The 24,940-nt window shown below is 50.5% G+C and overlaps 1 protein-coding gene across 1 annotated transcript in view; it reads right to left on the reverse strand.

Annotated features, from left to right (window-relative positions):
• LOC138262262 (trimethyllysine dioxygenase, mitochondrial-like) overlaps window positions 1–24,940 on the reverse strand; it is a 304,888-nt gene that overhangs the window by 143,344 nt on the left and 136,604 nt on the right. Inside the window, exon 4 of the mRNA XM_069212135.1 lies at window positions 19,547–19,823. Coding sequence (XP_069068236.1) covers window positions 19,547–19,823 — 277 coding nt within the window. The remainder of the gene's footprint in view (window positions 1–19,546; window positions 19,824–24,940) is intronic.

Consider the following 24,940-nt stretch of genomic DNA (forward strand, 5'->3'; position numbering starts at 1 on the left):
CTTTTTCAGTTGTTATTTTCTGTAGGAAACCCTTGTAGGATCTACACAAATGACCCCTTGCTGAATTCAGAATTTTGTCAACTTTCCAGAAATGTTTAGGTTTCTGGGATCCAGCATTGGTTTCATGCCCATTTCTGTCACTGACTGGAAGGAGGCTGAAAGCACAAAAAATTGCAAAAATGGGGTATGTCCCAGTAAAATGCCAAAATTGTGTTGAAAAATTGGGTTTTCTGATTCAAGTCTGCCTGTTCCTGAAAGCTGGGAAGCTGCTGAGTTTAGCACCGCAAACCCTTTGTTGATGCCATTTTCAGGGGGAAAATCACAAGCCTTCTTCTGCAGCCACTTTTTCAATTGTTTTTGAAAAAAACTAAATTTTCACTGTATTTTGGCCAATTTCTTGGCCTCCTTAAGGGGAACCCACAAAGTCTGGGTACCTCTAGAATCCCTAGGATGTTGGAAAAAAAGGACGCAAATTTGGCTTGGTTAGCTTATGTGGACAAAAAGTTATGAGGGCCTAAGCGCGAACTGCCCCAAATAGGCAAAAAAAAGGCCTGGCACAGGAGGGGGAAAAGGCCTGGCAGCGAAGGGGTTAACGGGGCTGGTTCTATGCTTCTCACCACTAGAGGGTGGTGTTGTCCTTGTTATCAACAACAATGTCCTTACTGGGTGCTACTGGTATGTTTCCTACCACTGGATGGCTGTGTTGCTCTTGTTATCAACAACGCTGTCATTAATGGTGCTGCTTGTATGTTTCCTACCACTGGAAGGCAGTGTGGCCCTTTTTATTAACAACAACGTCATTAACAGTGCTGCTTGTATGTTTCCTACCACTGGATGGCGGTGTCACATTTGTTATTAACAACGCTGTCATTAATGGTGATGCTTGAAAGTTTCTCACCACTGGTGGGAGTTGTTGCCTTTATTAGCAACGCATTCATTAACGGTGTTTCCTACCACCAGAGGGTGGTGTCACCATTGTTATTAATACTGCTGTCATTATTGGTGTTTCGTGTATGCTTATCACCACTGGAGGGCGGGCCTTGTTATTAACAATGCTGTCATTAATGGTGCTGCTTGAATGTTTCTCACCACTAGAGGGCAGTGTCACCCTTGTTATTAGTAACGCTGTCATTAACGGTGCTGCTTGTATGTTTCCTACCACTGGAGGGCAGTGTGGTCCTTTTTAGTAACAACGCTATCATTAATGGTGCTGCTTGTATGTTTCTCACCACTGGAGGGCAGTGTCGCCCTTGTTATTAATAACATTGTTATTAATGGTGCTGCTTGAATGTTTCCTACACTGGAGAGCTGTGTCGCCCTTGTTAATAATGACGCTGTAATTAACTGTGCTGCTTGTATGTTTCTCATCACTGGATGGTGGTGTTGCCCTTGTAAATAACACCGGTGCTGCCTGAATGTTTCTCATCACTGGAAGGCGGTGTCGCCCTTGTTATTAACAACGCTGTCATTAATGGTGCTGCGTGAATGTTTCTCACCACTGAAGGGCAGTGTCACCTTTGTTATTACCAAAGCAGTTATTAGTAGGGCTGCTTGAATGTTTCTCACCACTAGAGAGCGGTGTGGCTCTTGTTATTAACAATGCTGTCATTACTGTTGCTGTTTATGTTTCTCACCACTGGAGTGCGATGTGGCTTTTGCTATGTCCCAGACTCAGGACAATAAACCTGGGACTTTGGTGGGTGGTCTACAGCCGTCCTAGCTGGTGGTAGCTTTGGGCTCACATTTAAAAGAGGCGCTCGCTGGAAACGGGTGAGTGATGGTGATGGAGAACAGAACAATCTGGAGAAGCCCTTTATGAGAAAAGTGGAAGCCTTTGCTCTGCAACCTCAAACCACAGCAATAATTTACAGTATCCATGCCACCAATTTCTGTTAAAGAGACCACTTCTCCTACAAAGGCCATTTTCATACATGTCAACATTTTAGAAGAAGAAAGTGGGAGATTTTAGATAGAGTATCGGGAGAATGTATTTCCCCCATTGGCTTTTATTGAAACAGAGGCAATTTCACTGAACTACCAGGGCAACCTGCTTCAGTGCCAGGGCCATCTCCTTCACTACCAGTGCCAGGGCCACCTGCTTCAGTGCCAGGGCCACCTGCTTCACTGCCAGGACCACCTGCTTCAGTGCCAGGGCCACCTGCTTCAGTGCCAGTGCCATGGCCACCTACTTCACTGTCACAGCCACCTGCTTCAGTGCCACCTGCTTCAGTGCCAGGGCAACCTGCTTCAGTGCCAGGGCCATCTCCTTCACTGCCAGTGCCAGGGCCACCTGCTTCACTACCAGGGCCATCTGCTTCACTGCCAGTGCCAGGGTCACCTGATTCACTGCCAGTGCCAGGGCCACCTGCTTCAGTGCCAGGGCCAGCTGCTTCACTGCCAGTGCCAGGGTCACCTGCTTCACTGCCAGTGCCAGGGTCACCTGCTTCACTGCCAGTGCCAGGGTCACCTGATTCACTGCCAGTGCCAGGGCCACCTGCTTCAGTGCCAGGATCACCCGCTTCACTGCCAGCACCTTAGCTACTGTCTGGGGCCAGGTAGAGTGCTGATGCACCAGTTTGCCTCCACTGGTGCTTCGACCACTGATGACTGTACCCTCAGCCTGGTTCTGTGACTTGGGGCTTAGGTGAGGTCCCTGGCACCACTTATAAACAGGACACACCATCAAAACTGGATCTTTCCCTTATTCTGTTCCTTCATTCCATGGCTGATGCAATTGATTGTGAGAATTTGTGGATTCCTTGACATTTTTACATAAAGGTTTTTGGGAACTTGCTGGGCGCTATTTTGTGAAGGCTTAGAAAGCCTTTTTTATGCTATCCGTACAGTGCTTAATTTGTGCTTGTTGTTGAGCTCCGGCACTTATTTTTGAGGGCCGGGGCTTATTTTTCTGCCTCAAGCACTTGCTGCGAGCAAAGTATGGGAAAGACGGAGAATGGGAAAGACAGAAAAGTGTTACAAAGGGAGAAAGCAGAAGACTGCAGGAGTGAGCTGAAGGGGCAGGGAGTGGCTGTAAATGGATTAAAGAGCTCCTAGATGGCTTCAGGATTACGCCGCCTCAGTATTCAGTGCTCGCACATTTAAATGCAGCAGCCGCGGGTTTAAGAGGAGAGTTTTGGGCACCGGCATCTTTTTATTTATAAATTAAGCACTGTATCCGTAGCATGCTGCTAGTACCAGTGGTAAAGTAATTGTGTTGCTAGAAAAAAGTGAAACATTGCTCAGAAGAGATAAGGCTACTTCAAAAGGTGGGATATTGTTTGAAAAAGAAGAGACTTATTGAAAAGATAAGTAATTAGAACAGATGATACTGATTGACAAGTTAAGACATTGCATGGGATAAGGCTGCTTGAAAAAGGGAGACTTTTGTTTTAGAAGAGATAAGTCCACTTCAACAGTTGCAATGTTGTTTGGAAGGGATAGGTCTGCCTGAAAATGGTGTGAGAAAATTGCACAGCATAGTGCTGCACACTACCTTTCTGCAGCGTATTGCGCCGTTTTGGAAGTGCAGGGATGCGTTGTATATACAGACATATGACGCATTCCTGTACTTTCCTCAGCACTGGCGCACACAAGCTGATGTCTGTGTTGCAGGGATGATTGTTTATGTGCAGGAAGTGACAACTTCCCACACATAAGCAATCATTAATGGCATTTTCCTCTTTCCATATGTGCTTCAGAAAGCAGCACACATGGAATGAGGAAAAAAACAGGGAGAAACAGTTATTTCTCCCCATGCGCCACTCTAACACCACCTCTGGGGTGGCGTAGGAATCCGATGCATTCCTAGCCTTGTAAATCTGAGAACGCGCCAGATTCCGTCAGGTTCCATGGGTGTTCCGTGGGAACACCCACAGCAACACCCATGGAATGCACCTTTCACGCAGTGCTATGCTTGAAAGGGGATCCATATTTATGAGGCCATGAAAAGCCACGCAAGGTGGCTTTACGTGGCCTTGTAAATATGGGCTGACACACTGCGCCACTATGGAACATGAAAAAAAAAAAAACTCCGGTGGCACAGTGTGCCGCTAGAGCCATGTAAATGAGTCTGAAGTGAAGCTCCGGTGGCGCAGTGTGCCTCTATGGCCTTGTAAATGAGTCTCAAGTGACGCTCCGGTGGTGCAGTGTGCCGCTAGAGCCATGTAAATGAGTCTGAAGTGAAGCTCCGGTGGCGCAGTGTGCCGCTAGAGCCATGTAAATGAGTCTGAAGTGAAGCTCCGGTGGCGCAGTGTGCCGCTAGAGCCTTGTAAATGAGTCTGAAGTGACGCTCCGGTGGTGCAGTGTGCAGCTAGAGCCTTGTAAATGAGTCTGAAGTGACGCTCCGGTGGCGCAGTGTGCCGCTAGAGCCTTGTAAATGAGTCTGAAGTGACGCTCCGGTGGCGCAGTGTGCAGCTAGAGCCTTGTAAATGAGTCTGAAGTGACGCTCCGGTGGCGCAGTGTGCCGCTAGAGCCTTGTAAATGAGTCTGAAGTGAAGTTCCGGTGGCGCAGTGTGCCTCTAGGGCCATGTAAATGAGTCTGAAGTGAAGCTCCGGTGGCGCAGTGTGCCTCTAGGGCCTTGTAAATGAGTCTGAAGTGAAGCTCCGGTGGCGCAGTGTGCCGCTAGAGCCTTGTAAATGAGTCTGAAGTGAAGCTCCGGTGGCGCAGTGTGCCGCTAGAGCCTTGTAAATGAGTCTGAAGTGAAGCTCCGGTGGCGCAGTGTGCCGCTAGAGCCTTGTAAATGAGTCTGAAGTGAAGCTACGGTGGCGCAGTGTGCCGCTAGAGCCTTGTTAATGAGTCTCAAGTGAAGCTCCGGTGGCGCAGTGTGCCGCTAGAGCCTTGTAAATGAGTCTGAAGTGAAGCTCCGGTGGCGTAGTGTGCCGCTAGAGCCTTGTTAATGAGTCTCAAGTGAAGCTCTGGTGGCGTAGTGTGCAGCTAGAGCCTTGTAAATGAGTCTGAAGTGAAGCTCCGGTGGTGCAGTGTGCCGCTAGGGGCTTGTAAATGAGTCTCAAATGAAGCTCCGGTGGAGCAGTGTGCCGCTAGGGCCTTGTAAATGAGTCTCAAATGAAGCTCCGGTGGCGCAGTGTGCCGCTAGAGCCCTGTAAATGAGTCTCAAGTGAAGCTCCGGTGGCGCAGTGTGCCGCTAGAGCCTTGTAAATGAGTCTCAAGTGAAGCTCCGGTGGCGCAGTGTGCCGCTAGAGCCTTGTTAATGAGTCTCAAGTGAAGCTCTGGTGGTGCAGTGTGCCACTAGGCCCTTGTCAATGAGTCTGAAGTGAAGCTCCGGTGGCGCAGTGTGCCGCTAGAACCTTGTAAATGAGTCTCAAGTGAAGCTCCGGTGGTGCAGTGTGCAGCTAGAGCCTTGTTAATGAGTCTGAAGTGAAGCTCCGGTGGCGCAGTGTGCCGCTAGAGCCTTGTAAATGAGTCTCAAGTGAAGCTCCGGTGGCGCAGTGTGCCGCTAGAGCCTTGTAAATGAGTCTGAAGTGAAGCTCCGGTGGCGCAGTGTGCCTCTAGGGCCTTGTAAATGAGTCTGAAGTGAAGCTCCGGTGGTGCAGTGTGCCGCTAGAGCCTTGTAAATGAGCCTGCAGTAAAGCTCCGGTGGCGCAGTGTGCCATTAGGGCCTTGTAAATGAGTCTGAAGTGAAGCTCTGGTGGTGCAGCGTGCAGCTAGAGCCTTGTAAATGAGTCTGAAGTGAAGCTCCGGTGGCGCAGTGTGCCTCTAGGGCCTTGTAAATGAGTCTGAAGTGAAGCTCCGGTGGTGCAGCGTGCCGCTAGGGCCTTGTAAATGAGTCTGAAGTGAAGCTCCGGTGGTGCAGTGTGCCTCTAGAGCCATGTAAATGAGTCTCAAGTGAAGCTCCGTGGTGCAGCGTGCCGCTAGGGCCTTGTAAATGAGTCTGAAGTGAAGCTCCGGTGGTGCAGTGTGCCTCTAGAGCCATGTAAATGAGTCTCAAGTGAAGGTCCGGTGGTGCAGTGTGCCTCTAGAGCCATGTAAATGAGTCTGAAGTGAAGCTCCGGCGGTGCAGTGTGCAGCTAGAGCCTTGTAAATGAGCCTGCAGTAAAGCTCCGGTGGCGCAGTGTGCCACTAGGGCCTTGTAAATGAGTCTCAAGTGAAGCTCCGGTGGCGCAGTGTGCCATTAGGGCCTTGTAAATGAGTCTCAAGTGAAGCTCTGGTGGTGCAGCGTGCAGCTAGAGCCTTGTAAATGAGTCTGAAGTGAAGCTCCGGTGGCGCAGTGTGCCTCTAGGGCCTTGTAAATGAGTCTGAAGTGAAGGTCCGGTGGCGCAGTGTGCCGCTAGGGCCTTGTAAATGAGTCTGAAGTGAAGCTCCGGTGGTGCAGTGTGCCTCTAGAGCCTTGTAAATGAGTCTCAAGTGAAGCTCCGGTGGTGCAGCGTGCCGCTAGGGCCTTGTAAATGAGTCTGAAGTGAAGCTCCGGTGGTGCAGTGTGCCTCTAGAGCCATGTAAATGAGTCTCAAGTGAAGGTCCGGTGGTGCAGTGTGCCTCTAGAGCCATGTAAATGAGTCTGAAGTGAAGCTCCGGCGGTGGAGTGTGCAGCTAGAGCCTTGTAAATGAGCCTGCAGTAAAGCTCCGTGGTGCAGTGTGCCACTAGGGCCTTGTAAATGAGTCTGAAGTGAAGCTCCGGTGGCGCAGTGTGCCGCTAGAGCCATGTAAATGAGTCTGAAGTGAAGCTCAGGTGGCGCAGTGTGCCGCTGGAGCCTTGTAAATGAGTCTCAAGTGAAGCTCCGGTGGTGCAGTGTGCCGCTAGAGCCATGTAAATGAGTCTCAAGTGAAGCTCCGTGGTGCAGTGTGCAGCTAGAGCCTTCTAAATGAGTCTGAAGTGAAGCTCCGGTGGCGCAGTGTGCCGCTTGAGCCTTGTAAATGAGTCTCAAGTGAAGCTCCGGTGGCGCAGTGTGCCGCTAGAGCCTTGTAAATGAGTCTCAAGTGAAGCTCCGGTGGCGCACTGTGCTGCTAGAGCCTTGTAAATGAGTCTCAAGTAAAGCTCCGGTGGCGCAGTGTGCCGCTAGGACCTTGTAAATGAGGCCCATTGTTTGGGAGAAATAAATCTGCTTGAAAATGTGACACATTGTTTGAAAGAGATAACTCTACTTGAAAAGGTGGGACACTGAGGGACTTATTTGTACCACCGTTGAACTCACATCTAAGACGCCATGCAAAGCCACTTTTTGAATGGCGTCATAGATACGTAGTCAGGCAAGGCAGAGGAAATCACTGCTCAAAGGAGGTGTTCCCTGTGCATTGCAGTGGGTGTTCCTTGTAAACCTGGGGATGCGCCGAAGCCGTACACTTCCACAGGGTGGGTGCTACGAAGAAAAATATATTTATTTCTCCTCGTTTGCTACTCCTTCTATGTTTGCTGCATTCTGCAGCACACATAAGGGCATATTTCTGAGAAAGCGCCATTTTTCTTTCATCCCCGTGCCCCACCTAGCGACACCATGGTTCTGCCATATTTACAGTACAGCGCATCACAGCGGTCGTTACCACAACAGCGTCAGAACTTTTGATGCTGCTGTGGTGCCTTGCTGCACTAGCACCAAAAATGTCGCCAGTGCAGCAAAGCACAGGGAGGCCCATAGGTTACTATAACCGCATAACTTTAACGCCTGCTCTGAGCAGGCATGAAAAATGATGGAAAAAATAGCACATTGAAATCTAGTAAATTTCACTGCGCCATTTTTTCAGGCCTCTGTGTGTCAGAACGGCCCCCCCTGCATACACTTTGCCTGGCACAGGCTTAATGTGGTGCATGGATTTTCAAACTGGTGCAATGCACGCATTGTGACACTTTGTAAATCTGGTGCAGGGGAAAGGCCACCTGAGCGCTGCCTTAGTGTAATAAAAATGACATTATGGTGGTGCTAAGACAGCGCATGGGGCATGTAAATATGCCTCATAATCAGAGGGAAACTCCTCCCAGGATTGGTTTTGTGCAGAAAGGTGCCCCTTCCTGCCCCAAAATAATCCTTCCTACACAGCAGGCACCCTTGCACCATGGTGAAAGGGTCCCTGCATTGGGGCTAGGCTGTCAAAACATCACCAGCGCAGGGGGAAGGACAGGAATGCTTTGTATGCCATGGAGACAGCACATTCCTGCCCTTCCCCTTTCATGCAGGGCAGTGCGCCAAGGTCCTGCATCAAACCCCATAAGCATGGGCCAGAATGATTGTTTGAGCCGTGGTTGCAGGCGGGGTGCACCTGCACTCACCTCTGGGGAGCACCACCTGTTTTTCCTCAACAGACTTTGATCCAGAGCAAGAGAGAACACACAAAAGGTGGAAAGAAGGGGAAGCAAAAGGTGATAAAATAGAGACCCTGGGACAAAAGAGAGCAGAAAAGGAAATAAGATATAAAGGCTGGGAGTGCCTGGTGGGTGATTGAAGAGGCATGAGGTCAAATCAAGACTACGAAGCCTTGCCATCTGGCACATTGGCCTTCCATAGTGCCGGCCAATGGCTTCTAGCTAAGAATTTGGGTCCCGGCACTTATTCTTTTACAAATTAAGCAGTGGAGACATTGGAGATTGGTATTTACTATTCTTTCTCTGACCACAGATCAAACCGTAGGACAGTGTTGCTGGGGTACACGATAGGAAAGGCTGTAGGATGGGATCTTTGGTAACACATTACAACATGAAAATACCTGTAAATGAACTGTACAAATATTTCAAAATATATAAGCATAATCGAATGATGGAAAAAAAGGGGCGTATGTACAAGTCCCTCGCACGTCCTTGTGCCACATTAGCGTACTTTTTTAATGCTAATGTGGCGTTAACAAGGCATTTTTGTCACACCACTTTGTAACCCCTTGCGCCACATTATGCCTGCGCCAGACTTAGTGTATGCAAGGCAGGCGTTCCCCTGTTAGGAGGCCCAGAAAAATGGTGCAGTAAAATCTACAAGATTTAATTGAGTCATTTTTAGGGTTATTTTTAAAGTGACACACCGGTTGTGTTCAGTGGGCCTTCCTTGACTTTGGTGGATTAGCACCGTAATTGTTGGTGCTAATCCACCAAAATGCCACAGTAGCATCTTTTACATTATTGTCCTAACATGCGCCGTGGTGCACAGTATTGCAAACATGGTGTCGTTAGGGGGCGCAATGAGGCGCAAGAAAAGTGGTGCAAAATGCACCAAAGCTTCACTGTCCACCTACCGCTCTCCTGCCGAAGGCCTGCGCCTCATCCGCTAGAGGTTTTCATTGTGTAGCTCTAGAATTTTTCAGATTACCTACAGGGCAGATTTAAGAGCCCCTAGTGCCTCCTGCACCACATTGGTGTCATTTATTTTACTCTAATGTGGCCCAACGCAGCAAAAATCACCACATCAAATTTACAAAGTGCGAACAATTTCAAACAAGAGTATGTGATCTTTGGAGATAGTTCCTTCATGCCCATATGGAAATGGTCAGATTTCAGACTCTGAGTATGGAGCGAATAATTCTGCTCCGTGCGGAGTTTAAAAAAAACTGTAGAGTGGCGGGGCGGAGTTTTTCCTCTCGCCCGCGCTTGCCAACTGTAGGTTGGCAAGTGAGAAAAATCAAATAATAGGCCACCTTCCGGAGAGATTTCTCAACGCAAGCGGTCACGGAAGGTCGCTACCACTCACATTGAGGAACCTGCCGCGCACACTGAGGGAGCTGCTGTTTGAGTAGAACATCTACTCAAGTGGCAAAAAGAAGCAGCGCCCTTTGGCCCTGCGGATTATGCCACTTGTGCTGATTTCACAGCGCGGGACAAACTCCCGGCATTAAAAATCAGTGCGAGCAGCTTGACTTACTGCACTCGGGCACTCGCAGAACTCCACCTAGCACGGCAGAGTTTTTTCTGTACTTCACGGAGTTTTGCGTAGCAGAACTCCGTGAACTCCATGGAGGCCTAGTCTTTGACATGCAATAGCAAGTTCTTCCTTCCTAGGCTAGGTGGCCATTCAGTGAGCCTACACTGGGACACCTCTTGTAGGCTCACAATATATAAAAGTAGATTTTCTACAGGAGGGGTTATATTATTAATTTACACAGCACCCTTGTTTCCTTAGAGGTTGATGTTTTTGTACTGTTTTGTTTGGTAGTTGTGCAGGTCCTTGTGTTTTACCAGTTGTGAGAAAGTAGCCTCTTTCTAGCCTTGTTACCCCCACTTTTGGCCTGTTTGTGAGTGTATGTCAGGGTGTTTTCACTGTCTCACTGGGATCCTGCTAGCCAGGGCCCAGTGCTCATAGTGAAAACCCTATGTTTTCAGTATGTTTGTTATGTGTCACTGGGACCCTGCTAGTCAGGACCCCAGTGCTCATAAGTTTGTGGCCTATATGTATGTGTTCCCTGTGTGGTGCCTAACTGTCTCACTGAGGCTCTGCTAACCAGAACCTCAGTGGTTATGCTCTCTCATTTCTTTCAAATTGTCACTAACAGGCTAGTGACCAATTTTACCAATTTACATTGGCTTACTGGAACACCCTTATAATTCCCTAGTATATGGTACTGAGGTACCCAGGGTATTGGGGTTCCAGGAGATCCCTATGGGCTGCAGCATTTCTTTTGCCACCCATAGGGAGCTCTGACAATTCTTACACAGGCCTGCCACTGCAGCCTGAGTGAAATAACGTCCACGTTATTTCACAGCCATTTTACACTGCACTTAAGTAACTTATAAGTCACCTATATGTCTAACCTTTACCTGGTAAAGGTTAGGTACAAAGTTACTTAGTGTGAGGGCACCCTGGCACTAGCCAAGGTGCCCCCACATTGTTCAGTGCCAATTCCCCGGACTTTGTGAGTGCGGGGACACCATTACACGCGTGCACTACATATAGGTCACTACCTATATGTAGCTTCACAATGGTAACTCCGAATATGGCCATGTAACATGTCTATGATCATGGATTTGCCCCCTCTATGCCATCCTGGCATAGTTGGCACAATTCCATGATCCCAGTGGTCTGTAGCACAGACCCTGGTACTGCCAAACTGCCCTTCCTGGGGTTTCACTGCAGCTGCTGCTGCTGCCAACCCCTCAGACAGGCATCTGCCCTCCTGGGGTCCAGCCAGGCCTGGCCCAGGATGGCAGAACAAAGGACTTCCTCTGAGAGAGGGTGTTACACCCTCTCCCTTCGGAAAATGGTGTGAAGGCAGGGGAGGAGTAGCCTCCCCCAGCCTCTGGAAATGCTTTCTTGGGCACAGATGTGCCCAATTCTGCATAAGCCAGTCTACACCAGTTCAGGGGACCCCTTAGCCCTGCTCTGGCGCGAAACTGGACAAAGGAAAGGGGAGTGACCACTCCCCTGACCTGCACCTCCCCTGGGAGGTGTCCAGAGCTCCTCCAGTGTGCTCCAGACCTCTGCCATCTTGGAAACAGAGGTGCTGCTGGCACACTGGACTGCTCTGAGTGGCCAGTGCCACCAGGTGACGTCAGAGACTCCTTCTGATAGGCTCCTTCAGGTGTTGCTAGCCTATCCTCTCTCCTAGGTAGCCAAACCCTCCTTTCTGGCTATTTAGGGTCTCTGTCTCTGGGGAAACTTTAGATAACGAGTGCAAGAGCTCATCCGAGTTCCTCTGCATCTCTCTCTTCACCTTCTGCCAAGGAATCGACTGCTGACCGCGCTGGAAGCCTGCAAAACTGCAACATAGTAGCAAAGACGACTACTGCAACTCTGTAACGCTGATCCTGCCACCTTCTCGACTGTTTTCCTGGTGGTGCATGCTGTGGGGGTAGTCTGCCTCCTCTCTGCACTAGAAGCTCCGAAGAAATCTCCCGTGGGTCGACGGAATCTTCCCCCTGCAACCGCAGGCACCAAAAAGCTGCATTACCAGTCCCTTGGGTCTCCTCTCAGCACGACGAGCGAGGTCCCTCGAATCCAGCAACTCTGTCCAAGTGACTCCCACAGTCCAGTGACTCTTCAGTCCAAGTTTGGTGGAGGTAAGTCCTTGCCTCACCTCGCTAGACTGCATTGCTGGGAACCGCGACTTTTGCAGCTACTCCGGCCTCCGTGCACTTCCGGTGGAAATCCTTTGTGCACAGTCCAGCCTGGGTCCACGGCACTCTAACCTGCATTGCACGACCTCCTAAGTTGTTCTCCGGCGACGTGGGACTTCTTTGTGTGACTTCGGGTGATCACCATTTCACGCATCCTCGTAGTGCCTGTTTCTGGCACTTCTCTGGGTGCTACCTGCTGCTAAGAGGTCTCCTTGTCTTGCTAGACGTCCCCTCTACCTCCTGGTCCAATTTGCGACCTCCTGGTCCCTCCTGGGCCACAGCAGCATCCAAAAACGCTAACCGTATGATTTGCAGCTAGTAAGGCTTGTTGGCGTTCTTTTGGCGGGAAAACACTTCTGCACAACTCTCCACGGCGAGAGGGATCCGTCCACCAAAGGAAAAGTCTCTAGCCCTTTTCGTTCCTGCAGAAACCTCAGCTTCTTCTGTCCAGTAGAAGCTTCTTTGCACCCGCAGCTGGCATTTCCTGGGCATCTGCCCATCTCCGACTTGCTTGTGACTTTTGGACTTGGTCCCCTTGTTCCACAGGTACCCTAGATTGGAAATCCATTGTGGTTGCATTGTTTGTTTGTGTCTTTCCTGCATTATTCCTCTAACACGACTTCTTTGTCCTTAGGGGAACTTTAGTGCACTTTGCACTCACTTTTCAGGGTCTTGGGGTGGGCTATTTTTCTAACCCTCACTATTTTCTAATAGTCCCAGTGACCCTCTACAAGGTCACATAGGTTTGGGGTCCATTCGTGGTTCGCATTCCACTTTTGGAGTATATGGTTTGTGTTGCCCCTATCCCTATGTGTCCCCATTGCATCCTATTGTAACTATACATTGTTTGCACTGTTTTCTAAGACTATACTGCATATTTTTGGTATTGTGTACATATATCTTGTGTATATTTCCTATCCTCTCACTGAGGGTACACTCTAAGATACTTTGGCATATTGTCATAAAAATAAAGTACCTTTATTTTTAGTATATCTGTGTATTGTGTTTTCTTATGATATTGTGCATATGACACTAAGTGGTACTGTAGTAGCTTCACACGTCTCCTAGTTCAGCCTAAGCTGCTCTGCTAAGCTACCATTATCTATCAGCCTAAGCTGCTAGACACCCTATACACTAATAAGGGATAACTGGGCCTGGTGCAAGGTGCAAGTACCCCTTGGTACTCACTACAAGCCAGTCCAGCCTCCTACATTGGTTGTGCAGCGGTGGGATAAGTGCTTTGAGACTACTTACCACTCTTGTCATTGTACTTTTCATAAGAGAAAAATATACAAAACAAATTCAGTGTGTGTACACATAGCTAAAAAGTTTTGCATTTCCTCTTTTCACTCTTTTCTAAGTGCTGAAAAGTACTTCTAAACTTCTAAAAAGTTCTAAAAAGTTTTAAAAGTTTTTTTTCTCTGTCTTTCTAAAAGCTCTGACAAACTTTTTTCACTTTTCCTATCACTTTAACTCTCTCTAAAAATGTCTGGCACAGGCCAAAATGTTGATCTGTCCAAACTTGCATATGATCACCTTAGCTGGAAAGGAGCAAGGAGTCTCTGCATAGAGAGAGGTTTGAGTGTAGGGAAGAATCCTTCCTTGGAACTGTTACTTAACATGCTTAGAGAACAAGATAAAGCCAGAAAGGCCCCATCTGTAGAAAAAGCAGCTAATGGTTCCCAATCTGATCCAAGGACACCCCTAGGAAAAGATTTAGGAAAGAAAAATCAGAGCCTGCCCATTACTAGACAGTCTAGCATAGTTGGTACAGATGTAGAGTCACACCATACAGATAGTGTTGTCTCACATCATAGCAAGAGCATTCATTCTCACCACAGTAGAAGTGATGTTTCTGTTAACCAAGCTGTTAGGGTGCCTTCTGTAAGGGACAGGTCTCCTTCTGTCCATTCTCATCATACTTCTGTTTCAAGACATGTCCCTCCCTCCCACCCACCCTGATGACAGATTGTTAGAAAGCTCAATAGATTGAGAGTGGAACAAACCAGACTGAAGCTCAAGAAGCAACAGCTGGATTTGGATAGACAGACTTTAGAAGTAGAGAAGGAGAGACAGAAACTGGGTTTAGAAACCCATGGTGGCAGCAGCAGTATTCCCCATAGCCATCCTGCAAAAGAGCATGATTCCAGGAATCTGCACAAGATAGTTCCCCCTTATAAGGAGGGGGATGACATTAACAAGTGGTTTGCTGCACTTGAGAGAGGGCCTGTGTTGTACAGGATGTCCCTCAAAGGCAGTGGGCTGCTATCCTATGGCTATCATTTAGTGGTAAAGGTAGGGATAGGCTCCTTACTGTGAAAGAAAATGAAGCTAATGATTACAAAGTTCTTAAGAATGCACTCCTGGATGGTTATGGCTTAACCACTGAACAATACAGGATAAAGTTCAGAGAGACCAAAAAGGAGTCTTCACAAGACTGGGTTGATTTCATTGACCATTCAGTGAAGGCCTTGGAGGGGTGGTTACATGGCAGTAAAGTTACTGATTATGACAGCCTGTATAACTTGATCCTGAGAGAGCATATTCTTAATAATTGTGTGTCTGATTTGTTGCACCAGTACCTGGTAGACTCTGATCTGACCTCTCCCCAAGAATTGGGAAAGAAGGCAGACAAATGGGTCAGAACAAGGGTGAACAGAAAAGTTCATAGAGGGGGTGACAAAGATGGCAATAAGAAGAAAGATGGTGAAAAATCTCAAGATAAGCATTGGGATAAGGGTAAAACCAAAGATCCCACTTCAAATCTTAAACACTCTTCAGAGGGTGGGGATAAAACAGATTCTTCCTCTTCTTCCCAACCTGCACACATTAAAAAGCCTTGGTGCTTTGTGTGTAAAAACAGAGGCCATAGGTCAGGGGATAAGTCCTGTCCAGGTAAACCCCCTGAGCCTACCACCACTAATACATCAAGCTCTAGTGCCCCTAGCAGTAGTGGTACTAGTGGTGGGACTGCTGGCAACAGTCAAGTTAAGGGTGTAGTTGGGTTCACTTATGGGTCCATCATAGAAACTGGGGTAGTCAGTCCCAAGACAGTTTCTGTCACACCTAGTGGCATTGGCCTTGCCACACTGGCTGCTTGTCCCCTTACAATGGATAAGTACAGGCAGACAGTTTCAATAAATGGTGTTGAGGCCTTGGCCTACAGGGACACAGGTGCCAGTATCACTTTGGTGACTGAAAACCTAGTGCACCCTGATCAACACATCATTGGACAACAGTATAAGATTATTGATGTCCATAACTCCACTAAGTTTCTTCCCTTAGCTATAACTCAGTTTAGTTGGGGTGGAGTTACTGGCCCTAAGCAGGTGGTGGTATCACCTAGCTTACCTGTAGACTGTCTCTTAGGTAATGACCTAGAGGCCTCAGGTTGGGCTGATGTAGAGTTTTATGCCCATGCAGCCATGCTGGGCATCCCAGAGGAATTGTTCCCTCTAATTTCTACTGAAATGAAAAAGCAAAGGAGAGAAGGCCTGAAAACTCAGGATCCCTCTCCATCAACAGGTAAAAAGGGTATCACAGTATCCCCTAACCACCCTACCATTCAGGATACCATTCCTGTGGTGGGAGAAACCTCTCCTGGGGTGGCACCTGTTCCAAGGGAATCATCAGGTGGCAAAACTGTACTCCCTGAGGTAGAAGTACCTCTCTGTGGGATAACTAACATTGGTGAGAACAAGAGCACCATTTTAGTTAACATGGAGCATCCCTCCAACCCTCCCAGAGAAACTTTAGTGCAGAAAACCTGCACTGCCTCACAACACTTAGGACAGCATCCCTGCCCTAGTGTGGAGCTCATAGGACAGCATCCCTGCCCTGCTCCAACTCAAGAGAAACAGCATCCCTGTTCTCTCTTCCAGCCATATGGACAACGTTTTTGCCCAGCTATGGCTTTATTGAGACAGCATCCCTGTCTGGCATTTCCATCACTACAAATAGGTTCAGTGGACAATTCCCACTGCTCTAAACTAAAACTTACTGATAGAAACTCTGAAAATACATCTTCACATTGTTGCTTAGCTAAAAAACTTCAAAAAGGGTGGTTTACATCCCCAAAGGGAAGTAACCATATAGTGGATGATAAAGGGAGTAACCAGTCTATTGCAGAGCTACTCTCTACTTATCACCACTTAGACAATAAAGTCTCAACTGGCCAAGGTTAGCCTTATTGTCCTTCGTTTGGGGGGGGGGTTGTGTGAGAAAGTAGCCTCTTTCTAGCCTTGTTACCCCCACTTTTGGCCTGTTTGTGAGTGTATGTCAGGGTGTTTTCACTGTCTCACTGGTATCCTGCTAGCCAGGGCCCAGTGCTCATAGTGAAAACCCTATGTTTTCAGTATGTTTGTTATGTGTCACTGGGACCCTGCTAGTCAGGACCCCAGTGCTCATAGGTTTGTGGCCTATAGGTATGTGTTCCCTATGTGGTGCCTAACTGTCTCACTGAGGCTCTGCTAACCAGAACCTCAGTGGTTATGCTCTCTCTGTACAAATTGTCACTAACAGGCTAGTGACCAATTTTACCAATTTACATTGGCTTACTGGAACACCCTTATAATTCCCTAGTATATGGTACTGAGGTACCCAGGGTATTGGGGTTCCAGGAGATCCCTATGGGCTGCAGCATTTCTTTTGCCACCCATAGGGAGCTCTGACAATTCTTACACAGGCCTGCCACTGCAGCCTGAGTGAAATAACGTCCACGTTATTTCACAGCCATTTTACACTGCACTTAAGTAACTTATAAGTCTCCTATATGTCTAACCTTTACCTGGTAAAGGTTAGGTGCAAAGTTACTTAGTGTGAGGGCACCCTGGCACTAGCCAAGGTGCCCCCACATTGTTCAGGGCCAATTCCCCGGACTTTGTGAGTGCGGGGACACCATTACACGCGTGCACTACATATAGGTCACTACCTATATGTAGCTTCACAATGGTAACTCCGAATATGGCCATGTAACATGTCTATGATCATGGAATTGCCCCCTCTATGCCATCCTGGCATAGTTGGCACAATTCCATGATCCCAGTGGTCTGTAGCACAGACCCTGGTACTGCCAAACTGCCCTTCCTGGGGTTTCACTGCAGCTGCTGCTGCTGCCAACCCCTCAGACAGGCATCTGCCCTCCTGGGGTCCAGCCAGGCCTGGCCCAGGATGGCAGAACAAAGGACTTCCTCTGAGAGAGGGTGTTACACCCTCTCCCTTTGGAAAATGGTGTGAAGGCAGGGGAGGAGTAGCCTCCCCCAGCCTCTGGAAATGCTTTCTTGGGCACAGATGTGCCCAATTCTGCATAAGCCAGTCTACACCGGTTCAGGGGACCCCTTAGCCCTGCTCTGGCGCGAAACTGGACAAAGGAAAGGGGAGTGACCACTCCCCTGACCTGCACCTCCCCTGGGAGGTGTCCAGAGCTCCTCCAGTGTGCTCCAGACCTCTGCCATCTTGGAAACAGAGGTGCTGCTGGCACACTGGACTGCTCTGAGTGGCCAGTGCCACCAGGTGACGTCAGAGACTCCTTCTGATAGGCTCCTTCAGGTGTTGCTAGCCTATCCTCTCTCCTAGGTAGCCAAACCCTCTTTTCTGGCTATTTAGGGTCTCTGTCTCTGGGGAAACTTTAGATAACGAGTGCAAGAGCTCATCCGAGTTCCTCTGCATCTCTCTCTTCACCTTCTGCCAAGGAATCGACTGCTGACCGCGCTGGAAGCCTGCAAAACTGCAACATAGTAGCAAAGACGACTACTGCAACTCTGTAACGCTGATCCTGCCGCCTTCTCGACTGTTTTCCTGGTGGTGCATGCTGTGGGGGTAGTCTGCCTCCTCTCTGCACTAGAAGCTCCGAAGAAATCTCCTGTGGGTCGACGGAAACTTCCCCCTGCAACCGCAGGCACCAAAAACCTGCATTACCGGTCCCTTGGGTCTCCTCTCAGCACAACGAGCGAGGTCCCTCGAATCCAGCAACTCTGTCCAAGTGACTCCCACAGTCCAGTGACTCTTCAGTCCAAGTTTGGTGGAGGTAAGTCCTTGCCTCACCTCGCTAGACTGCATTGCTGGGAACCACGACTTTTGCAGCTACTCCGGCCTCCGTGCACTTCCGGCGGAAATCCTTTGTGCACAGTCCAGCCTGGGTCCACGGCACTCTAACCTGCATGGCACGACCTCCTAAGTTGTTCTCCGGCGACGTGGGACTTCTTTGTGCGACTTCGGGTGAGCACCGTTTCACGCATCTTTGTAGTGCCTATTTCTGGCACTTCTCCAGGTGCTACCTGCTGCTAAGAGGGCTCCTTGTCTTGCTCAACGTCCCCTCTACCTCTTGGTCCAATTTGCGACCTCCTGGTCCCTCCTGGGCCACAGTAGCATCCAAAAATGCTAACCGCACGATTTACAGCTAGCAAGGCTTGTTGGCATTCTTTCGGCGGGAAAGCACTTCTGCACGACTCTCCGCGGCGAGTGGGATCCGTCCACCAAAAGGGAAGTCTCTAGCCCTTTTCGTTCCTGCAGAAACCTCAGCTTCTTCTGTCCAATAGAAGCTTCTTTGCACCCGCAGCTGGCATTTCCTGGGCATCTGCCCATCTCCGACTTGCTTGTGACTTTTGGACTTGGTCCCCTTGTTCCACAGGTACCCTAGATTGGAAATCCATCGTGGTTGCATTGTTGGTTTGTGTCTTTCCTGCATTATTCCTCTAACACGACTTCTTTGTCCTTAGGGGAACTTTAGTGCACTTTGCACTCACTTTTCAGGGTCTTGGGGTGGGCTATTTTTCTAACCCTCACTATTTTCTAATAGTCCCAGCGACCCTCTACAAGGTCACATAGGTTTGGGGTCCATTCGTGGTTCGCATTCCACTTTTGGAGTATATGGTTTGTGTTGCCCCTATCCCTATGTGTCCCCATTGCATCCTATTGTAACTATACATTGTTTGCACTGTTTTCTAAGACTATACTGCATATTTTTGGTATTGTGTACATATATCTTGTGTATATTTCCTATCCTCTCACTGAGGGTACACTCTAAGATACTTTGGCATATTGTCATAAAAATAAAGTACCTTTATTTTTAGTATAACTGTGTATTGTGTTTTCTTATGATATTGTGCATATGACACTAAGTGGTACTGTAGTAGCTTCACACGTCTCCTAGTTCAGCCTAAGCTGCTCTGCTAAGCTACCATTATCTATCAGCCTAAGCTGCTAGACACCCTATACACTAATAAGGGATAACTGGGCCTGGTGCAAGGTGCAAGTACCCCTTGGTACTCACTACAAGCCAGTCCAGCCTCCTACACCAGTGTCTCTGTGAGACCCTATTTCATCCTGTTTGACTGTTGAATCCCGTTCTGATGGTGTAGGGATCAAGTACTCACCCAATCTACGAGCTATAGATTCATCTCAATCTCCTCTTCCAATCCCCTCGCACTCCCCCCTTCCAAGGAGGACCCATCATTTAACACACACCACAACTTCCATCACCCAGTACCACACCACAAGCATCAACCCCCAATATTATCTCAGCTAAGAGCTTCTTTTGAACAGAGATCTGCATTCATGGGCTCTCATACCTGACTAAGCTGACTCTCCGTGCCAAGTGTTCTGTGTCCTCCTCGGTGGGTGGGACCCCGTCCACCAAGGCAAAGCCATAGCGGAGGAAGCTGTCAAACAGCTCACGCAGGCCTTCATCAGTCTCCAAGACCCGCTGGCATGGCACTGGTGCCACTTGGGCTCGCTGATAGACCTCTGCATTCCACAGCGCCTGGAGTCGGGGTTTCTTCAGGTGTCCTTCATAGCTATTCTCCATCAGCCAGGACAAGCTATAATCTGTCAGGTGACCATCTGGCCCTGGAATGGAGAAAGTCAAAACAGACAACAGAGATCAGCAGCGCCCACTGTGATGTCATTCAGTGCTACAGAGATGAGTTGAAGGGTCAGTGCAGGTAACTGTGGTGTCATTCCATGCTACAAACACTAGGGGGTGAGCACAGAGACCTCTGATGTCATTCAGTGTTACAGACACCAGAGATCACCAAACTGCACTGTGATGTCACTCAATATTACAGAGATGGGATGAAGGGTCAGCATAGACCAATGTGATGTCATTCCATACTACAGGCACCAGGGGTCATCATAGGGCACTGTGACGTCATTCAATGCAACAGACACCAGGGAGGTCAGAGCAGAGCACTGTGATGCTTTTCCATGTTAGAGACATCAGCACAGAACACTGTCATGTCACTGCATGCTACAAACACCAGGGGCCAGCAGAGAGCATTGTGAAGTTATTCCATGCTACAGAGACCATGTCTCAGAACAGAACACTGTGACATCCTTCCATGCACAGTGCACTGTGATGTCATTCAATGCTACAAACAGCAGGGGCCAATATAGAGCACTGTGATGCTATTCCATGCCACAGAGATGAGATCACAGGTCAACACAGACTAATGTGATTTAACTCCATGCTACAGATTACAGGGGGTCAGCGCAGAGCACTGTGATGTCATTCCATGTTACAGGCGCCAGGGGTCAGCGCAGGGCACTGTGATGTCATTCCACAGGCGCCAGGGGTCAGCGCAGGGCACTGTGATGTCATTCCATGTTACAGGCGCCAGGGGTCATCGCAGGGCACTGTGATGTCATTCCATGCTACAGGCGCCAGGGGTCAGCGCAGGGCACTGTGATGTCATTCCATGTTACAGGCGCCAGGGGTCAGCGCAGGGCACTGTGATGTCATTCCATGTTACAGGCGCCAGGGGTCAGCGCAGAGCACTGTGATGTCATTCCATGCTACAGGCGCCAGGGGTCAGCGCAGAGCACTGTGATGTCATTCCATGCTACAGGCGCCAGGGGTCAGCGCAGAGCACTGTGATGTCATTCCATGCTACAGGCGCCAGGGGTCAGCGCAGAGCACTGTGATGTCATTCCATGCTACAGGCGCCAGGGGTCAGCGCAGAGCACTGTGATGTCATTCCATGCTACAGGCGCCAGGGGTCAGCGCAGAGCACTGTGATGTCATTCCATGGTACAGGCGCCAGGGGTCAGCGCAGAGCACTGTGATGTCATTCCATGTTAGAGGCGCCAGGGGTCAGCGCAGAGCACTGCGATGTCATTCCATGCTACAGGCGCCAGGGGTCAGCGCAGAGCACTGTGATGTCATTCCATGCTAGAGGCGCCACGGGTCAGCGCAGAGCACTGTGATGTCATTCCGTGTTAGAGGCGCCAGGGGTCAGCGCAGAGCACTGTGATGTCATTCCATGCTACAGGCGCCAGGGGTCAGCGCAGAGCACTGTGATGTCATTCCATGCTACAGGCGCCAGGGGTCAGCGCAGAGCACTGTGATGTCATTCCATGCTACAGGCGCCAGGGGTCAGCGCAGAGCACTGTGATGTCATTCCATGCTACAGGCGCCAGGGGTCAGCGCAGAGCACTGTGATGTCATTCCATGCTACAGGCGCCAGGGGTCAGCGCAGAGCACTGTGATGTCATTCCATGTTACAGGCGCCAGGGGTCAGCGCAGAGCACTGTGATGTCATTCCATGCTAGAGGCGCCAGGGGTCAGCGCAGAGCACTGTGATGTCATTCCATGCTACAGGCGCCAGGGGTCAGCGCAGAGCACTGTGATGTCATTCCATGTTACAGGCGCCAGGGGTCAGCGCAGAGCACTGTGATGTCATTCCATGCTACAGGCGCCAGGGGTCAGCGCAGAGCACTGTGATGTCATTCCATGGTGCAGGCGCCAGGGGTCAGCGCAGAGCACTGTGATGTCATTCCATGTTAGAGGCTCCAGGGGTCAGCACAGGGCACTGTGATGTCATTCCATGTTAGAGGCGCCAGGGGTCAGCGCAGAGCACTGTGATGTCATTCCATGTTACAAGAGCCAGGGGTCAGCGCAGAGCACTGTGATGTCATTCCATGTTACAGGCGCCAGGGGTCAGCGCAGAGCACTGTGATGTCATTCCATGCTACAGGCGCCAGGGGTCAGCGCAGGGCACTGTGATGTCATTCCATGCTACAGGCGCCAGGGGTCAGCGCAGGGCACTGTGATGTCATTCCATGGTACAGGCGCCAGGGGTCAGCACAGGGCACTGTGATGTCCTTCCATGGTACAGGCGCCAGGGGTCAGCGCAGAGCACTGTGATGTCATTCCATGTTACAGGCGCCAGGGGTCAGCGCAGAGCACTGTGATGTCATTCCATGTTACAGGCGCCAGGGGTCAGCGCAGAGCACTGTGATGTCATTCCATGCTACAGGCGCCAGGGGTCAGCGCAGAGCACTGTGATGTCATTCCATGCTACAGGCGCCAGGGGTCAGCGCAGAGCACTGTGATGTCATTCCATGTTACAGGCGCCAGGGGTCAGCGCAGAGCACTGTGATGTCATTCCATGTTACAGGCGCCAGGGGTCAGCGCAGAGCACTGTGATGTCATTCCATGTTACAGGCGCCAGGGGTCAGCGCAGAGCACTGTGATGTCATTCCATGGTACAGGCGCCAGGGGTCAGCACAGGGCACTGTGATGTCCTTCCATGTTAGAGGCGCCAGGGGTCAGCGCAGAGCACTGTGACGTCATTCCATGCTACAGGCGCCAGGGGTCAGCGCAGAGCACTGTGACGTCATTCCATGGTACAGGAGCCAGGGGTCAGCACAGAGCACTGTGACGTCATTCCATGGTACAGGCGCCAGGGGTCAGCGCAGAGCACTGTGATGTCATTCCATGCTACAGGCGCCAGGGGTCAGCGCAGAGCACTGTGATGTCATTCCATGTTACAGGCGCCAGGGGTCAGCGCAGAGCACTGTGATGTCATTCCATGGTACAGACGCCAGGGGTCAGCGCAGAGCACTGTGATGTCATTCCATGTTACAGGCGCCAGGGGTCAGCGCAGAGCACTGTGATGTCATTCCATGCTACAGATTACAGGGGGTCAGCGCAGAGCACTGTGATGTCATTCCATGTTACAGGCGCCAGGGGTCAGCGCAGAGCACTGTGATGTCATTCCATGTTACAGGCGCCAGGGGTCAGCGCAGAGCACTGTGATGTCATTCCATGCTACAGATTACAGGGGGTCAGCGCAGAGCACTGTGATGTCATTCCATGTTACAGGCGCCAGGGGTCAGCGCAGAGCACTGTGATGTCATTCCATGCTACAGGCGCCAGGGGTCAGCGCAGAGCACTGTGATGTCATTCCATGTTACAGGCGCCAGGGGTCAGCGCAGGGCACTGTGATGTCATTCCATGTTACAGGCGCCAGGGGTCAGCGCAGGGCACTGTGATGTCATTCCATGTTACAGGCGCCAGGGGTCAGCGCAGGGCACTGTGATGTCATTCCATGGTACAGGCGCCAGGGGTCAGCGCAGAGCACTGTGATGTCATTCCATGTTACAGGCGCCAGGGGTCAGCGCAGAGCACTGTGATGTCATTCCATGTTACAGGCGCCAGGGGTCAGCGCAGAGCACTGTGATGTCATTCCATGTTACAGGCGCCAGGGGTCAGCGCAGAGCACTGTGATGTCATTCCATGTTACAGGCGCCAGGGGTCAGCGCAGAGCACTGTGATGTCATTCCATGTTACAGGCGCCAGGGGTCAGCGCAGAGCACTGTGATGTCATTCCATGTTACAGGCGCCAGGGGTCAGCGCAGGGCACTGTGATGTCATTCCATGTTACAGGCGCCAGGGGTCAGCGCAGGGCACTGTGATGTCATTCCATGGTACAGGCGCCAGGGGTCAGCGCAGGGCACTGTGATGTCATTCCATGGTACAGGCGCCAGGGGTCAGCGCAGGGCACTGTGATGTCCTTCCATGTTAGAGGCGCCAGGGGTCAGCGCAGAGCACTGTGACGTCAATCCATGCTACAGGCGCCAGGGGTCAGCGCAGAGCACTGTGACGTCATTCCATGGTACAGGCGCCAGGGGTCAGCGCAGAGCACTGTGACGTCATTCCATGGTACAGGCGCCAGGGGTCAGCGCAGAGCACTGTGACGTCATTCCATGCTACAGGCGCCAGGGGTCAGCGCAGAGCACTGTGATGTCATTCCATGTTACAGGCGCCAGGGGTCAGCGCAGAGCACTGTGATGTCATTCCATGGTACAGACGCCAGGGGTCAGCGCAGAGCACTGTGATGTCATTCCATGTTACAGGCGCCAGGGGTCAGCGCAGAGCACTGTGATGTCATTCCATGCTACAGATTACAGGGGGTCAGCGCAGAGCACTGTGATGTCATTCCATGTTACAGGCACCAGGGGTCAGCGCAGAGCACTGTGATGTCATTCCATGCTACAGGCGCCAGGGGTCAGCGCAGAGCACTGTGATCTCATTCCATGTTACAGGCGCCAGGGGTCAGCGCAGAGCACTGTGATGTCATTCCATGTTACAGGCGCCAGGGGTCAGCACAGAGCACTGTGATGTCATTCCATGTTACAGGCGCCAGGGGTCAGCGCAGGGCACTGTGATGTCATTCCATGTTACAGGCGCCAGGGGTCAGCGCAGAGCACTGTGATGTCATTCCATGTTACAGGCGCCAGGGGTCAGCGCAGGGCACTGTGATGTCATTCCATGGTACAGGCGCCAGGGGTCAGCGCAGGGCACTGTGATGTCATTCCATGTTACAGGCGCCAGGGGTCAGCGCAGAGCACTGTGATGTCATTCCATGTTACAGGCGCCAGGGGTCAGCGCAGAGCACTGTGATGTCATTCCATGTTACAGGCGCCAGGGGTCAGCGCAGAGCACTGTGATGTCATTCCATGTTACAGGCGCCAGGGGTCAGCGCAGAGCACTGTGATGTCATTCCATGTTACAGGCGCCAGGGGTCAGCGCAGAGCACTGTGATGTCATTCCATGTTACAGGCGCCAGGGGTCAGCGCAGAGCACTGTGATGTCATTCCATGTTACAGGCGCCAGGGGTCAGCGCAGAGCACTGTGATGTCATTCCATGTTACAGGCGCCAGGGGTCAGCGCAGAGCACTGT

Source organism: Pleurodeles waltl, chromosome 10, assembly GCF_031143425.1.
Source record: "Pleurodeles waltl isolate 20211129_DDA chromosome 10, aPleWal1.hap1.20221129, whole genome shotgun sequence".
NCBI classification, from domain to species: domain Eukaryota; kingdom Metazoa; phylum Chordata; class Amphibia; order Caudata; family Salamandridae; genus Pleurodeles; species Pleurodeles waltl.